At 42.3% G+C, this 19,087-nt stretch overlaps 1 protein-coding gene across 7 annotated transcripts in view; it reads right to left on the bottom strand.

Annotated features, from left to right (window-relative positions):
- LOC129718898 (lachesin) overlaps positions 1-19,087 on the bottom strand; it is a 140,651-nt gene that overhangs the window by 9,623 nt on the left and 111,941 nt on the right. For 4 of the 7 annotated variants that reach the window (XM_055670109.1, XM_055670114.1, XM_055670111.1 and 1 more), the window contains exons 10-11: positions 15,007-15,077; positions 14,446-14,869 (exon numbers count right to left, since the gene is read on the bottom strand). The exons of 1 other annotated variant lie outside the window; for it this stretch is intronic. In XM_055670109.1, coding sequence (XP_055526084.1) covers positions 14,540-14,869; positions 15,007-15,077 — 401 coding nt within the window. In that variant the 3' untranslated portion in view covers positions 14,446-14,539. Of the gene's footprint in view, positions 1-14,445; positions 14,870-15,006; positions 15,078-19,087 lie in introns of those variants that run through there. 2 more of the 7 variants (XM_055670110.1, XM_055670113.1) reach the window with 1 other exon arrangement.

Below are 19,087 nucleotides of genomic sequence, written 5' to 3'. Positions count from 1 at the left end.
AAAAACGATCAACTTTACTTTGACTGTTTTTTCTCTGGGCGATCGCTCGACTATATCGAGCAGTCAAGTTGACTGCGGAAGGCGTTCGCATTCGTGTTTTAACAGTCAACTTGCGATCCTTTGAAAAGCACTGGCTGCAACCAGCCAAATTGTGAAAAAGTACGTGGCGAACATTGACATACATGTCAGGAAGCGGCAGTCTTGTCAATTGTCCTGCCGGAGCTGCAGGCATTGAGGCAGCGGCAGCGGCTGAATAAGATGACCAAGTCGATTTTCCCGGAAAACCTGGATGGCAACGACTGGCTGGGCGCTTCGTATTTTACCAGCCCCACGAAGGGAGCGAGCTCCGAAGTGAAGTTCATTTCACACACCAAGTTCCCCAAGAAGGTGCTGGTGTGGCTGATAATCAGCGAGAAAGAGATGTCAAAGCCGTTATTCTTTCGTTCCGTACTGGTTGTGAACGGGAAATTTATAGTCGTTCATCAAAAAATACCATAAGGGCAAAGGCGCGGATTTGGCGATTTGGAGCTGAATATCTGTGTGGTACCCAAATTCCCCAGCTGCGTCTCATCGAAAATTTCTGGGCATACAACAATTCCAACAATTTTGTCGCGAAAACTGAGAATGGATTGATAAATAAAACGAAGAAAGAACTCAAAAACATACCTACACGCATGTTCTCATCCGCCATGGTGAATGTTCCGGTTAACTGCCGGAAGGTCGCTCGCAACGGCGTAGAATTTTTTGGCAAGTAAGCTAATATGATACCTTCCACAGGCAATTTTTTTTTTTTATTCTCGCTTATTTTCCGTCGGTCTAGTTCCGCCACTGTTGTGGCCAATCACCGACGCCCAGGGAGGCGACTCCACACCCAGGACCCTAACTCACGACCCGTTTATTAACAGACCGGCGCCAACGGCTTTACTTCCTCATGCGATGGAAGGCGTGATCCCAGAGATTTTTCGCCTCAGAAAATCTCCCGGTGTCGGCTAGGATTGAATCTAGACCAGTTGGGTTGGTTGTGAGTGGATCACGCCACCTCACAACCATCGACACTTATGTCGGCGGTGGGATTCGAACCCAGGCGTCGAGCGTGGTTGGCGGAGACGTTACCAACCACACTAGGCCCCCGCTCCTTCACAGGCAATTTATCAAACTCAATTTTCTGTCGTGGTTTTTTATCACCATCCGAAAAAAGTCCATTTTTTAATTCAAACGTTCAAGCGTTTAGCAGTGGTTCAACAAAAAGCTTTTCAAGGTTACCATATGTAACGACATGAGGAGAATCAGATTACCGATAAGTCGCAGGTAATCAAGCATTGGAAACAACACTTCGAAGTAGTGTTGAGGGATGAGAAAAATAAAAAAATCGTCGAGGGGAACTGGAGAAAAACTGGGAAAGATTCACAAGCTGTTGATTCCCTGACTTAGGACGAGGTGATAAAAGCTTACAGAGAGCGGAAGAATCACGAGGTCACTAGGAAGGACGGGTTACCGGCTGAACTTTTCAAAGTCTGGTGCGAGCGGCTTTATAGTGCATTTCACCAGACTATTCTGAAGATAGGACTTGAGGAGAAATTAGGTACTGGCTGGTTGGAAGGACGGTTGGTAAACAGCTGGGCATTGCGTACCAGCAGTACAGCAGTAGTTGGCATGTAATAGACTCCAGTGTGGTCCAAAGCATAATTAATGCCCAGCAACTCCTATTCCTACTTCCACGTGGTACCGACTGGGATACGAGCAACCAAGGGAAGAGCGGTGAACCGGTGGGAACTTGGTTGTATGCTGACAGGAAAGGGAGAGCTGCTCTCCTAGAAGGGCAGCTTGTCCGAGCGCCTGTTCCCCATATTAGGGGCGGCTCAATAGTGTCTGATCCGGAGCGGACGGCTGAATTATGAAATGCGGCGTCTCGCCAGCTACACTCAAGACGGCAGCCCCGTCGCGAGACTAGGCATCCGCAGCCCTAGTAAGGCAGCATGCTGAAACATTAAAATACTACGAACAATCAAAAATTGAATACGGACCGGAACAATTGGCAACGAAATAAGGACGAAGATTGGAAGCTCAATACATGGAACTGTAGATCGCTGAACGCCCCGGGTGGCGACCGGATTCTGCTGGATCAGCTAGAACCCCGCCACTTCGACATCGTTGCACTCCAGGAGCTTTGCTGGAAAGGAGAGAAGGTACGGAGGATTTGTGGACGCAGGGCACAGTACTACCAGAGCGGCTGCACAACCAATGAGCTGGGTACCGGCTTTATAGTGATGGGCAGGATGCAGAGTCGTGTGATCAAGTGGCAGGCGATCAACGACAGGTTGTGTTTGTTTAGAATAAAAGGCCGGTTCTACAACTACACTATCCTCAATGTGCACTGCCCTCACGAAGGAAGACACGATGTAGAGAAAGAAGAGTTCTACGCACAGCTGGAGAAACTCTACGATAGCTGCTCGCGTAGAGACACCAAGATCGTCATCGGGGACATGAACGCGCAGATCGGTAGGAGCTGGGCGCATTGCCTCTTGAAGACGGCTGGTGCAGCATTCGCACAGCTATTGGGGAGCCCGCAACGGCGACACTAGGAGTGGAAGCACCGAGTTGCAGAAACGACTGGTATGACGGGGAGTGCGAGGCACTTGTGAATGAGAAGACAGGACCTGGGCGATATACCTGGGCAGGTCAACGAAAGAGAACAAGGCCAATTACAAACGGGCACGGAACGACATGACCACGATTCTCAGACGAAAGAAGCGCCAGCAAGAGGATGTTCACGACATGAGGAGCTGGAGCTGTTCTACCGTGCCAGTGAAACGCGGAAATTCTATGAGAAGGTAAACCAGTCCCGCAGAGGCTATATGCCGCAAGCCGACATGTGCAACGACGCAGATGAGAAGGAGTACTTCGTTGTACACCTGAATGGCGAAACAGTAAACAAAAGCGGAGCAGGAACTGACCTAGGAGCACAAGCAGCGGATGACCGAATATCAGCCCCGACGTTCATGAAGTTCTTCGTGATGATTGTGAAACATGGAAGAGACGTGCTGGCTAGAGCGCTGCACTGGGTCATTTCCAGGATTTGGGAGGAGGAAAAACTGCCTGACGAGTGGATGGTGGGAGTCGTCTGTCCCTTCTACAAGAAGGGCGACAAGCTAGAGTGCCGCATCTACCGCGGTATCTCGCTTATCAATGCCGCCTACAAAATACTCTCACAGATCCTGTTCCGTCGTCTATCACCTTCAACCAGGAGGTTCGTGGGTCAGTACCAAGCGGGTTTCATGGGAGCCCGTGCCACCACGGACCAGATCTTCTCAATCCGACAGATCTTACAGAAATGTCGGGAGTACAACGTGCCCACACATCACATCTTCATTGACTTCACGGTGGCCTATGATACAGTCGAACAGCTATGGCAGAGCATGCACGACAACGGATTTCCGGATAAACTGACTCGATTGATCAGAGCCACCATGGCGCAAGTGATGTGCTACGTGCGTGTTTCGGGGATACTCTCGAGTCCCTTTGAATCGCGCAGAGGGTTGAGACAAGGTGATGGACTTTCCTGTTTGCTGTTTAACATCGCTCTTGAGGGTGTGATCCGGAGGGCGGGCATCGACACGAGGGGCACAATTTTCACAAGGTCTGTTCAGCTTCTGGGCTTCGCGGATGACTTCGACATCATATCACGTAACTTTGCGATGGCGGAGGAAACTTACGCCTGACTGAAAGCCGAAGCTGGACGGATCGGACTGCGGATGAATGCGTCGAAAACAAAACACATGCGAGCGAGAGGCTCCAAGGAGAACAACATCAGCCTCCCAACTCAAGTCTCTGTAGACGATGATGAGCTTGAGGTGGTCGATGAGTTCGTGTATTTGGGGTCACTGGTGACCGCCGACAATAACACCAGCAAAGAGATCCAGAGACGCATCCAGGCAGGAAATCGTGCCTACTTTCCACTTCGGAAAGACACTTCGATCGAATCGAGTGCGACGACGCACGAAGTTGACGCTGTACAAAACCCTGATAAGACCGGTAGTCATCTACGGGATCGAGACAACAACGCTTCTCGCGGAGGACCTTAACGCTCTTGGAGTTTTCGAACGGAAGGTGTTGCGGACTATCTACGGTTAAGTACAGACGGACGACGGAGAATGGTGACGGCGCATGAACCATGAACTGCACGCGCTGGTTGGAGAGAATCCCATTGCACACCTGGCAATAGTCAATAGGTTGCGGTGGGCCGGTCACGTCGTAAGGATGCCGGACGACAACCCTGTAAAATCACTTCTCTTCAGCAACCCTACCGGCACCAGAAATAGAGGGGCGCAGCGTGCACGATGGCTCGATCAGATCGAAGGAGACTTGCGGGTGATGAGACGCCTGGGGAACTGGCGAAACACAGCCCAAAATCGAGCAACATGGCGACAAATTCTTGATACAGCACGAGCCACCACGGCTCTCGTCTGATTGGTGAGGTAAGTATGGTTGGAAGGACTCATGTGCCCTATCTATAAGAACGGGCAAAAAAAAAAAAACATTTTGAAACCACTCATGTCAATTCTTTGTGAAACCAATAATATACAGTTGTCAAGTGCACGTCATACAGAACAGACGTGATCAGATAGCGCTCACAGAATATTTATCGTATTCGGTTTATATATTGGTACCAAGGGGTTTAAAAGCTTAACCTAAGGCTCCCCTGTCCAAATATGGATTCGTTAAGGAAACATACCGTGTTCATGGACATCCGTGAAGTTCGAAACGTTAAATATCCACAAATCTACGACTTTATCGCAGACCAACTCGAGCTGCAGCCGCAGGAAGTGCTATCAATTCAAGTGGATCTGACTGAAGGAAAGGTATACATCGAACTTCCCACGCAAGAAAATGTCATCGAAATCATCGAAAACTTCGACGGTAAGCGGGAACTGATATGCGATAAGAAGGTTTACAAAATCCGACTTCATATCGAAGATGGCGGTGTTGACGTCAAGCTTCATCATTTACCTCCTCACATGGCAGAAGAATGGATTTGGCAGCACATGGAACGTTTTGGCAACGTCCTAAACATCAAGAACGAAATGTGCAAATCGACCAGATTCCCTAATATTCCAAATGGCGTGAGGATCGCTAGTATGCAACTTAGACGAGCAATTCCATCCTACATCAGTATCCGAGGGTACAACACCTACGTCACATATGATAATCAGATCCAGACTTGCCGCCATTGTAGCAACATCATGCATCGAGGCCGCGGGCGCGCGGAAAACAGGGTAAAGCTGGCCGCTGAGAGTCGATCTGTCATCTCATACGCAGATATCACAGCGGGTGCTGTAACCACTAAACAACAAACACAATCAACCGAGCAGGTTCTGCGGGGAACCACCACGACCACGAAACCACCAGTTAACAATATGCAACAATTCAACACTAAACGTCCCGGAGACGAAATCGGATTAGGAAACAAAGGCAAAACGGCGAAAACCATTCTCGACTCGGCCACAGAATCAACTGACGGAGAATTAGAAAGTTCCAGTAAAGCACGGGGCAGCGCTCACGGTAACTCAGAGATGAAAATGACGATCGACCCTACGGAGATATCCGACGATGAGAGTATGGAGCATTCGACACTGACGCAGCAACAAACCAACAGGAGCAGTAGATCACAGACAAAATCCAAAGCGACGTCGAAGTTCAGAGAGGCAAGTAAATTGAACGCTCACAAATAAATGGACCCTTCTCTTGACAGGTCATACACAATCGCAACGATAAACATTAACGCAATACAAAGTAATACAAAACTATCAGCCTTGGCTGCATTTATCAGAATGTTAGATTTAGATGTAATTTGTTTACAAGAAGTAGCAATGAGTGATCTTTCTATATATGGGTACAACTGTTTTGTAAATATTGATGAACGTAGAAGAGGTACAGCAGTCTTAGTGAGGAATGGTATTAAAGTTTCAAATGTACAAAAGAGTATTGATTCAAGACTAATATGCATTACGATAGAAAACACAGTGTCTGTTATGAATATTTATGCTCCATCTGGCACAAATAATAGAGCACCTAGGGAAGATTTCTACAATAGGGTTGTTCCGCAACTCATGTTGAATCACGCCAGGTTTCTTATATTGGCTGGAGACTTCAATGCTGTTATCAACCCTAGGGATAATACGGGGGGAAGAAACATCAGTCCGAACTTTAAGCGGTTGGTTCAAGCTGAAAATTTAACTGATTGTTGGAGACATTATAATAACCAAATTGACTTCACTTTTGTACGAGGGCAATCTATGTCACGAATAGATACCATTTTTGTCAATCAGCCAGCCATAAATCGATTGAGATTTTGCCAAATACAAGTAAACTGCTTTAGTGACCATAAGGCTGTCGTTATGCGCGTAGTGCTACCATTCGTAGCGGAAAGTGCTCCCCGACCATCATGGACACTCAACAACTGCCTGTTAAATCCAGCCAACTTGGAGGAACTGCGATGTAAGTGGGCATACTGGAAAAGATCAAGACACAATTACCAAACGTGGACAGAGTGGTGGGTTAGCTTTGTCAAAAACAAACTGACATCGTTCTTCAAATGGAAGAAAAATCAGTGCTATAACACCCACAAAAACACCATGGGATTCTACTACTCTTGTCTGCAGAGAGCATACACTATCAACCTTGAAAGGGATAATACCACAGAAATCAACCGGATCAAAGCAACAATGTTATCGAAGCAAAGAAAGTTCAACGAAGGGCTCAGAAAAACATCTCCACGACATCTTCCGGATGAAGAACAATCACTGTTCCAGCTCCACGACCAAAGACGACGGCAAGCTAGCAGCAGAATTGAGATTCTACACATCGAAGAGAACATACTAGATGATCCGCACAATATAGAAACTGCACTATACGAACACTACCGTACGCTGTTCTCAGAAGAGAGAGTAGAGTCTAGAGATACTTTCCATCCGATCAACTCAAACCCGCAGAACACCGAAGCTAACAACGACATCATGACACACGTATCTGAGGATGAGATCCACGATGCTATCAGGCTTTCTGCCCCAAACAAGTCACCAGGGAAAGACGGTTTGACGCGAGAGTTCTTTCTACGAGCATGGAATACCATCAAAACAGAGTTTATAGAAATAATTAATGAGATGAAGGATGGCCACGTAAAGCAAGAGCAACTGGAAGGCGTTATTGTATTAGTTCGCAAGAAGAACGGAGACAACTCAATTAACTCGTATCGCCCAATCTCATTACTAAATGTTGACTACAAAATTTTGAGCAGAGTACTCAAAGACAGACTCAACAAAATTATTCCAAGCATACTCTCTAGGAACCAAAAATGCAATAATGGAAAACGTAACATCTTCGAAGCCACTTGTCTGATTCGTGACGAAATCGGACATACCCATCACTCAAACCAAAGTGGGTTAGTTATTGCCTGAGATTTGAGCAATGCGTTTGATCGGGTGAACTATGAGTTCCTTATCAACACTATGCGCAGAATGAATATAAACGATGGGTTGATCCAACTATTGCTTACCATCATGACGAATTCAAGATCTCAGCTCCTTATTAATGGGAAACTCACACCACACTTTGAAGTGAAACGGTCAGTTCGCCAAGGAGACCCACTTAGCATGTACCTGTTCGTGATCTACCTTCAACCCCTATTAGATAGATTATCCGAAATATGTAATGACGGCGGAGAATCCGTCACAGCGTATGCAGACGACATAACGATTATTGTCAAGCATCCTGAAAAAGCTATCAGAATACTCAACTGTTTTAAACAGTTTGGAGAAGAATCTGGAGCCCGACTTAGTTTACAAAAAACCGTGGGACTGAAGTTCACGGAAAATTTCCCCACACCCCCTGAATTAATTATACAGAATGAAGTAACAATACTTGGTATAAAATTTAGTGCAACAATCGACGCAACCATTCGGAAAAATTGGGAAAAACTGAGACGTAGTATATGTTCACTGCTGTGGCTGAACCGTACTAGAATCTTAAACACAAAGCAACGAATATGGCTGCTGAACACCTATATTTGCTCAAAATTATGGTATGTAGCATCTATCCTTCCCCTATCAGCTGCAATAGGATCGATTTTTAAGCAACAAATATCACAGTTCATATGGAATGGAGTATGCCACCGTGCTCGATACGAGCAAATAATAAAACGAAAAATCGATGGGGGCCTGGGTTTGCACTGTCCAATACGCAAAAGCAGATCCCTTCTAGTAAACCGATTTCAAAAAACGAGAAAATATTATCTTACCAAAATGAGTACGCCCATCGAACGAGGAACCGAAGGACTCTACGAAACATTCCAGTAGAAATGGGGCATTACAAGGAGATCATCAGAGAACTTATCAACAATCCACTGGAGGTATTAGAGGAACCATCTGCACAGTGGATCTATATACATTACCTAAAAAGACTACCTGGAAACAGGATTGAAGGCCTAATCAACAGGAACTGGTGTAGAGTCTGGAAAAACCTAAATCGGAAAGAGTTGTCATCAGAGGAAAAATCCATGTACTACCTGATCTGCAACGAAAAACTAAATTGTTTTTTTTTGCGCTTTAGAGAAGGTCGTAATGCAACGTCGAATTGTGACTTCTGTGGTATTGAGGCAACACTTAAACATGGATTCTCAGATTGCCCTAATATACAGCCCTTGTGGAGCATAACATCTAGGGAAATCTCAGCCTTAAACAGGATTCGAACTTTCCCATCCTCCAATATCCAGAGTTACAAGGAACAACAAATCGCGTTTTAGTAAAAATAATGAAACTGTACATACGGCATATAATGTATATAAACGATACCCCAATAGAAAATCTAAATGTATCAAATTTAAGATATTATTTGATGATTCACATGTAACAAAATTTTAAATAACAATATGATCACTTCTTGATGGGTCCACTGGCTTCGGTATTTTCAATAACAATTTAACTGTCTCCCATAAGCTTGATAATCCTGCTTCTGTTTACGTCGCAGAATTGGCTGCAATTCAGTACACCCTAGGGATTATCGAAAAAATGCCCACGGATCATTATTTCATCTTTACGGACAGACTCAGTTCCATTGAGGCTCTCCGATCGATGAAAGATGTTAAGCACTCTCCGTATTTCCTGGGGAAAATACGGGAACATCTGAGTGCTTTATCCGAAAAATCGTATCAGATTACCTTAGCGTGGGTCCCTTCTCACTGCTCGATACCGGGCAATGAGAAAGCGGAATCTTTGGCTAAGGTGGGCGCAACAAACGGTGGAATTTATGAAAGACCAATTGCCTTTAATGAATTTTTCTCATTTGTACGTCAGAAAACGATCATCAGTTGGCAAAATGCTTGGACCAGAGGGGAACTGGGAAGGTGGTTACATTCCATAATCCCAAAGATGTCGACGAACCCGTGGTTCAAGGGGTTGGATGTAGGTCGGGATTTCATTTGCGTGATGTCCCGGCTTATGTCCAATCACTATAGATTTGACGCGCATCTCCGTCGTGTTGGGCTCGGGGAAGGTGGTATCTGTGCCTGTGGTGAAGGTTATCACGACATAGAGCACGTTGTTTGGTCATGCCCTGTACACCGTGACGCCAGGTCTAAATTAATAGCTTCCCTGCAGGCCGAAGGTAGGCAGTCGGCTGTTCCTGTTCGTGATGTCTTGGCAAGCCGTGATACATGTCCCTTATATACGTTTTCCTGAAATCCATCCACGCCCCAGTTTAGTCCTACCCCCTTCCGCCTGCATCCAGCCTAACGACAAGAACACGTTAAGACCCCGGATCCGGAAACAGCAATCAGACCCGCACGATACTCTCAAGGCCCGAGGGAGACAACCCAATATGCCAGTCCGTTATATCTTGGCCCAGCAGCGGAACATGTGCTTACCTATGGCAATGAAATCCATCATACAGTAAACCAGTGCTTTTAATGCAAAATATTATAGCTTTAAGTTACATTTAGTTTCAGCTCGCAGTCGGCAGCGAGGATAAAAAATTTGCTTTTAGTTATTAAGATACTTTAGAAAGTAAGCTATCAGATATAATTGGCGCCGTTAAACATTAAATTGTATTTGTGCCGTGTCAAATAAATTATAGATGAACAAAAAAAAATTTTAAATAAAGTAACGAGGTTTAAAAAAAAAATGTTGTTGCGCCTTGACATAGACGATTGTAAATTCGATTTCATCTCCATGTCTCAGCACGAGCTCGAAATTTCAATATGCACCAAGGAACAAATAACTGAGTGACCAACTTTTTTATAAGTTAGACCCTGTTGATATTTTCCACAATAATGCGAAGGAGCCCAGTTCAAAGCAACCATCAACGTCAAACATTATTTTGTCCATGATATAGATGAAGGATGTCCATGATGTTCAACAAATTGCTTTCTTAGAGGATCTGAGGCGACATTTTGATGACAACTTATAAATATTTAAGCAAGCAACATTAACTAGCTTTTACTACATTTACACAGTTTACCTAACTATAATCGATCTATAACATTTGAAATTGTTTCTTCATTGAAAAAAAAAAAACATTTTGAAACCACTCATGTCAATTCTTTGTGAAACCAATAATTTCAGAAGTAAAAAAATCATGAAATATTGTTTGAGCCAGAACGGTTTGTTTGACTCATACGATACCTTAGGTGAAGCAGCAGATGGTTATTTTGTCTAAACATAAAACAACAAAAAAACCAGAATTATCGGTATGGTGCACAAAAAAGGTGACCATTTTTATTGACCAGTTTTGATTTGCTTGAAACTTTGCACAGATGTTCCTATAATTAACTAAAGATGTTGTTTGTGCTATTAGTTATTTTTTCTTGAATCACGACTTATTTGTGATAACGGTTTAGGTAAAACTGGTATTGTTAATTACAAATATTTTTAGAGCCAGAGTGATAGATTTGATCGGTGTGACATTTTCGGCAAAGTTGTAGATAATAATTTTGTCCTTACGAAGAAATTTACACTAAAAAATTTTTTTCAAAATTAATTTTTCGACATTTTTCCGTTCTTATTTGTGCAACTGTCTTTATGAAGAAATTTGCACATTGCGTGTAGTTTTCGAAGAAAAAAAAACGAATTTTTGAAAAGTGTTTTATTTCAAATGTATATTTTATAATTATATTTTTGGGTTCTTTACTTTTAAAAAATATTTTGTCCTACGGAGTATTTTTTGGAAGGTCAAAATTACTGTCTACGACATTGTACTGTTCTGACTTCTCCAATCGTTTGCACACACACTTTCGAGAAACGCTTTGTTATTTACGCATTCGCCAGGGCATTAGCCAACATGAAACCGCTCGCAAATTCTCTTTTGTCTTTCTACTCACGACGCGTACGCGAGTAGAGACATGCGAGTGGAGTACTCGAATAAAAGTACTTGACTAGGAGGGCTTGAAAAAATGTGCCAGAAAATGCTTCTTTAACCGACTCACGCATGCGATTTGTCAATTACTTAAATTTTAAATGTGTGGGATGAAAATTTTTTATAGTATTTTTTATAGTACCTAGAATGCTGCAACGTGTAAGGTATCGGATTATCAAAATAGCAAAGCAAAGCCTTGGTGCTACATTCCGTATCGCAATTCGAACTTCTGTTCATTTGACACAGAATTTGCAACCAACTGTTAGTGTACAGGACAATTGTGGGGCTAACGCTACGATGCTACTATCACCAAACAGTCTCTCTTGAACCGGGATTCGAACATACGACGACTGGCTTGTTAGGCCAGCATCGTACCTCGAAACCTCTTGTAGAAATATGTTTTTTGCCACTCCGTTGCATCGCGCCACGCCATTCCGATGCGTCTTGAAATAATTATTTTTGGCTGGTCGTGTTCGCGAGTAGGGGAGTGCACGCGAATGAGACCGTAAACAGGAGTGTGTGTCCATGATTACGGGAGCAAATAAAACTCGCAAGCATCAACACTCGGTGGTGTGGAATGAAGGAAGTGTGAAACATAGATATACTCTTCTGAGAAATCAAAATTTTGAGACTAAAGTTGAAAAATTGAAACCATAATGCGTAAAACTAGTCGTAGGAGATAGGATGGCTTCCGTTAAATGCATCATAGATGCAACAGAAAAAAATTTCAAGGTACCTACCTAAAATTTTATAGATACTTTGATTATTATTTCATACATATCGCACGGTGCTCCCACAGACCGTTATTATAAAAAAATGCACCAAAGAATCTGAGTACACCATTCGATTCGTTAAGATGTTCAGAATGTCTGATCAAAATTTCAAAATCATCGTACGGTACATTTTTGAGTAATGCCCTTTTTAAGGTCGTAAAGTACAAAAAAGTGATATAAAAACGACGAAAAACTTAATGTAAAGCACGTTTTTCAACCAATATTTTATGAAATAACTTCCAAAATAGTTTCTACACATGACAAGGGTTATATTTTAAGACAATAACAATTGGTGGAAAGATTTATTTGAAAATCCCACAGTGCACAGTGGTCTAAACTCGAAAAATCGTGATCGTCCTAGATTTGACTGTGAAAAATTGATTTTATGTACTTCATGTCTTCAGCAAAATTGTTTCATAGAACAAGGCCGTACTTTTGGCGTTTTTAGTTTTTCAATCAATCCACCTAACAGTTAGACAAAATAAATATTTTTTCTAATTTTCAATATACCAGATTGCTTCCTTCAGCAAAGTTGTGGAAAATTTTAAAAGAAAAACAATTTCTGAATACTGCGATGTCCTATCTGTACGTTGAAAAAGACAAAATAGAGTTTTTGTGGAATAGTTCTTCTAAAAATCAGTTTTTTTGTCTATAATTTTGTCTGTAATGGTCAAAACAATGCAAAATGTTCTAAGATTTGATTCATTCAACTAAGATTCTCTCAAGACTTTATAAAATTTATTGTTTTGACAATCATAGAAAAAGTTATAGACAAAAAACTGATTTTAAGGAGGGGAGGATTGTCGGCAGAGTCTGAAGCGCCCAAAAACGCAACAATGAGCTGGTAAAATGCTGGACAGTGTTTTTTGGAATTCGCACAGCATCGGCCATCTTGATTGTGGGAAGCAATCATAAAACAACATTATTGTACGTTATTGGATCGATTGGATGCTTTCCACCAAGACAATGTTGCCACTTATTCTGTGCTACAAATGATTACCCCATCCTTCGTGTTCTTCAGATATAACCCCGAGCGACTATTTCTTCCCTGATTGAAAAAATGGATCTCTGCCCAAGCAGCACCTGCAACATATTTTGAAATGATACTAATCAATGTTTGTTGTTTTAAAACTTTTTTAACGCTGCAAGAAACTTTTCCAGTTGTACTAATGAAATTTAGAAGAATTGAGTAACATTATGTTATTTGTATGTTGCACTCTCGTTATTCATCACTAGTTACTGCTCAGTAGTGTTTTGCAACCTGGTTTCATCTGCATATTTCTAGATTTTTTTAAATAACGATAATGTCACATGATGTGACCTACGGTTGTTTCACAGTTATTTTATTTCAAGGAATGCAACCGAGCAATTACAAAGGTTAGTAACATCGCTTTATGCCATATTTTTGATAAAACTATCACACAGCAAATGGCCATCTTGAATGTAACTGTATAATACATGGTTATTGCTCGAAATATGGTTTCGGATGTTGAATTTCGCCCTAATAACAATACACTAAGACTAAACATGAGTTTCCGAGCTGCCCTTGCCCCAACACATTTTTCACAAGTTGGCATTTAATAAACACTACCCTTGCCCCAAAACATTTTTCACAATTTGGCGTATATTTTATAACACTTCACAAGAGGCGCGTGAATAAATTCGAAGTAAAAATATCTGTTGCACGATAAAATTTTGATCGCAGGTGAAATTACGAAGAATAAGTGCAGAAAAATCTCAATTCATTTGAAAGGTGCAAGTTTTCTATAATATTATAAGATATCAGCTACTTCGAGACACAAACACCGAAGAGCAATGAGAGTGAGTGTGAACGAAGTTTAATTTTACTGCTCCTCTCTTCACAATAATGCAACAGCTGTCAATGCTGCTGGTGATTTCTAATAAGAATGTTAGTTGCATACAGGCTCCTCCTCTTGCGCTTTTTCAGTTACTTACAAGTTGATTAAATGTAACGGATGCAATTCTTCACAATTTTTGAATGCTGAATTGACTGTTGCGTTAACTTTATTGCAACAATGTGTGCTGCTTGGGTGGTAAGCAATTTCACTTGAATGAAAAAATACAGCAGGACTTGTCACTACAAAACTGGTATCAAATGTTAGAAGACCTCTGCAAAAAGTACATTTTCAAAACAATATTGTTGCGTGATTCAAACAATTTAATATATTCACAAAGTCTCTACTTCGAAAGCAAAATAAAAACCAATAAGTACTGCAGAAGATCATCTTGGTTTGCCTACTTACAGCTCAGCTGGTACAGTCCAACGGTATTTAAACAGCTAGCGGCCTCGATTAGCGACGCCTAAACGCACATCTATCAGCAGAACTAAACGTTAGCAATAATCACAACATCGAGTACTGCAGTGGCGAGGAAGTCCGGAAATGTCGAACCGTTCCGGCGAGCCACAGCAGCAGCAGGCCGGTGAGTTGCTGGCGTAAGTGCACCAGCAGCAGTAGGACAATTAACAGTTTCGCCCCACCGTCGCTGGACCTCACCGATTGACGGGGGTGAAAGAGTCGGTGCGCTCCTCCGCTGACGATGTACCCGGTCGCACCGGAGGAGCTCATCAGGTCGTGCTCACTACCTTGCAGTCCCTTGTACAGGCGTCCGTTTTTGTAGATTTTATTATTCTCCTCTGGTAGGTCAATGTTTGGCGTAGAGTTGATTTCCTGCTTAGGTTTGTTTGGCATTCCAGCAGTGAAAATAGAGCGACCGAATAGAAAACAGACAAATTCATTATTATTGCAAGCAGGTTCTTCCGCGTTGGAATGGGAAATAATAATCAATTCTCGGCTAGATTTATACTTACATCATTAACGGAGGAATCCTCTACGCTGTTTAGTCTATGTGCTGATTTGGTTTTTTTCTGCAGCTCCATCTCTGTGTGACATGAAGTAAGAACAAATCAGACATTCAGCTAAGCGATCGTTTAATAATAAGTAAGTGAGTAAGTTCATATCTGGTTAGTACAGCGATTCTTCAAACATTCTGCTTTTTTGGTTAGGAGGAAAAATTTTTAGATCAAATAAAAATCAAAGTTTCCATTGGTGGTCGACAAATTTTCCGCTAGTTGTGCCCTGTCAACAATAGTTTTCCATCCATATTTTTTCAATATCTACTACCGGATTACTCTATATAAAACAATAGAACACGTGTCTCTTCCAACGTTGCTGCAAACAAACAACAATCGTCGCACAGTTCCGTTGCGGTTTGGGGAAATGGACTCCATTATGCTCGCTATTGTGAGTGGGATAGTGGAATTAATTCCTTGAATTTTAATGCCGAACATTCAGTATTGTGGATTGTTTGTTTTGTGCCCTGTTTAAGAGCACAATGGGGCCATAACTGTTACCTATATTGCGCTGTGACAAGAATCGGCACGAGAGCAGTCGGCAGCAACGAAATGTTCGCAGGAAAAAACCCTACAGAATGCTGCACATCGCACATATGCTTTCGAAAAAATGCGCGTTAGCCTAGTCATGGTTACCATTCCGTACCGTACAAAGGATGAGCCACAATAGGGCGAAAAAATGTGTGCATGATGATTTTTAATATTTTTATGTGCTATTACGTCGAGGGGTGAGCAGGGCGTATTTTTTGTATTCGGTCCCCCGTCTGGTGTCCACACATGGGAGACTCTCCCTTCGCACATCTCGAAATCCTTGTCCGCCATCAACTTCGGTATCATCGGTGCGGCAGCGTGGTGCGTCGAGTTTTTCCTTTGAATCATTTGTTTGTTTAGCACCGTCCTTTGAAAAAAAAAAAAAAGAAAATAATACGAAAATGGCACATTGTCAGGGTTGTCCACTGATTGTTTGAAGTAGCAACCGTGATCTACTGTAAGTGGGGTATTGTAGTTTCGGTCATGATACAGGGTATTGTTTTATTGGGGATAGTAGTCCAGGGTGGTGGTGATTTACTTTATTTATTTCTTCCGGAACGTTATTCAAGAAAGATTGATCTTGTGATCGCCATGAGATGGTTGATAAACAATGGGTTTGTATGGCACAATCTTCCGCCCACTGGCACAATCTCACCCCAGCTTACGGTTGTCTAATATCATAAGAACAATGTCCTCAGATAAGGGACAGAACACATGGGAAATCAGAATGTGTTTTTTCATCACCCATCTCTCTAACTCTTTTGTTTTCACTCTGGTCTCTCTCTATCCCTTACTTCTTGCTCTCTTTTTTGCTTCTTTTGTTATTCCCCTCATTCTCTCTGAATTCCATTTTTTTCTTCTTCTTTCTCTATCTCTCTGCCTTCCTTTTTATCTCTTCTAAATAACCTGTGACATCATTCCAGTTCATCGATGTTACTATTCAAGAAAATACCGTATTCTTACATTTCCCAATGTCATCGGACACTGATTTTCAGTATCTAAGTATAGTCTCAGTTCTAAAAATATGTCTCTCACTTTTATCGAGCTTTTTAGAAGAAGAAAGTCGCCATATTAAATTCCAAAATGGTATCGAATGCGACATTTGGTCTCTGGATGTCATCCCAATTTCGAAAGTAATCATATTATAGGGTATATAGAGGCAATGAAAATCTTAAATTGTCATCCAACACCGATGACAAGTTTGTGGGCGTGGTCCTGGTTCCGAGAACACTAATAAATATGAACATTTTACTTGATTTCACCAAATTTTCCAGAAACCCAAAGTCGCCGTCTTGCGTTTACAAATAGCTTTGGACAGCGATGTCCAGTTACTAAGTGTCACCCTGGTTCCTTAAATACCAATGTTGAGGGGTTTTAAATTTTCTCCTCAGTTTTGTTCAGATTCCTAGAAACCGAAAGTTGCCATCTTTGATTAAAATATGACGTCGAATATCATGTTCCGATCTCTGAACAACAGCTACCAGCCATACAATACTGAAGGCCTGATAATACCCAATTTCATTGATTCCATTTAGGATGTTCCTCCAGTGCACGAAAAACTTAGGGTTCTTCATTGAATAAAACCCTCTTCCGTTATAAGAGTTGGTTCTTGATCGGTGTCGAAGATACTAAAAAGCTGGGATAACCCAAGAAAAGCTATAGCTGTTTGAAGTTGAGTATGTCGCTTTAATTGCAGGAAATCATTTTTTCTGCCAGAAGTAGCCTCTGCAACATTTTGTAGATCTTGCATACGCCTAGAATATTGATCTACATTTGTTTGTTTGATTCAGTTGAGTGTATAAACTCGATACGACAGGTTATTTCTGATCGGAATGCTACTGACGCCGGTACACTGGTAGTGTTGGCAGAAAAAATGGTTTTCAGCAGTTAATTCGTCATACTCAGCTACAAACAGCTATAACTTTTATCAGTGACATACTAGCTCTTCAGTGTCATCGGCGAAGTTATTGAGCATCTTAAATACTATACTTCAGCGCAATACAGTGCATTATTAAAGCATTACTAAGCTCTTGAGAATAGGATTTGCAAACAAGTAAGTTTTCCCATACAAATTTTCATCGAAATTTGAAATGCAATGCGCCAAGCGAAGACAAAACCAATCAACCTCTAAAAAGTTTTGGATTGTTTGGGGCCCCAAAAAAGCAAAGCCTTGGTGCTACATTCCAATTCGGAACTCGACCTCCTGTTTATTATACATACACAGACTTCGCAGCAAACTGTTAAGTGTACGGGACAGTTGCGGGGCTAACGCTAAGATCCTACTGACACTAAAAGTTTCTGCCGAGCCGAGACTCGAACCTACGGCGAATGGCTTGTTAGGCCAGTATCGTACCTCGAGACCAACGAAGAGGGCTTGTTTGGGGCCAAAAATTGAACCAAAAAAAACTAAGCTCTGGAAAATCGATCACTTTGTCCCACCCGTTTCGTCCCTTACATGGAACTGCTCATAGTTATGCTTTCACTGCTCTGACAGGCATGCTTGTCATTCTCCTCAGTATGTGGAAACCGCGGAAAAAAAATTCTCCGCGCACTTCCCTTTCAGTATGTGCCTGCGAGTAGCAAATGCTTTCACCACACTGCTTCTTTCTCCACTCCAAAGTGTCTCAACACTCTCAACCAACTTACAAAGGGACAAACACACTTCCAGCTCAACCCACATCTGATAGAAACAATAGGGGTGAACCACGCTACAGAGAAAACGCAGAAGTACACCACAGAGTCCACTGGCGAGAAGTCTGGAAAGTGAAAAAAAAAGCCTACCGGGCAAAAGTGTAGTCCTCATGTAGCTGCACCGCGAAAACGAATTCGACCAGAGTAAACTCGACTTCACTGCGACTTCAGATTTCACCGCGGTATTTTCAGGAAGCTCACCAGATAAAAATCGTCCGTCGTTCTCTTCTAGCATGAGCGTTGATTTGCTTTTTAGTGTGAGAGCAGTTGTTTCCACAGTGCAAAATGTTCTCCTGCACTCTAGAGGTTTTCTTATGTCGTTGTCGTTTTCGCGGTGTAGCTACACTTTTTCCGGACTATACTTTGCAGCTGTAAATAAAACATTTTCAGTGTCGTTGTGTTGGTATGCGTAATAATGGGAAAGCTGTCAACTCCTTTTGTTTTGGTCATTATCGCATTCGTCATTTCGTCTCGTTTCCATTTCATATGTCCATTTCGCAAATGGTCTGAAAAAAAATTTACCTGACACTTTACCACGTGGAACGAGAACCAAAACAAAACAGTTTTGACACTTACGTGTGAATGTGTTGGTAACTTCCTACAGTACACTCTGCTTTTTTTCGGGTGTCAGGGACAGAAAAAGTGTAGTCAGAGACAAGGTTGCATATTCTATTTTAAGGTGCTTTTTCGCCGCGTGCCGTTAGCTCACTCCACAAGTACAAGTTTGAGAAACAATGTATGACAAACTTGTACTCAGAGAGCTTCGTAGCCGCAAGGTTACAGAGTCCGCTTTGATAAGCGAAGGGTCGTGAGTTCG

The sequence above is a fragment of the Wyeomyia smithii genome, chromosome 1 (assembly GCF_029784165.1).
Source record: "Wyeomyia smithii strain HCP4-BCI-WySm-NY-G18 chromosome 1, ASM2978416v1, whole genome shotgun sequence".
Classification (NCBI taxonomy): Eukaryota; Metazoa; Arthropoda; class Insecta; order Diptera; family Culicidae; genus Wyeomyia; species Wyeomyia smithii.
Note: the sequence above shows the minus strand (reverse complement) of the source record. Positions and strands in the feature narration are given on the sequence as shown.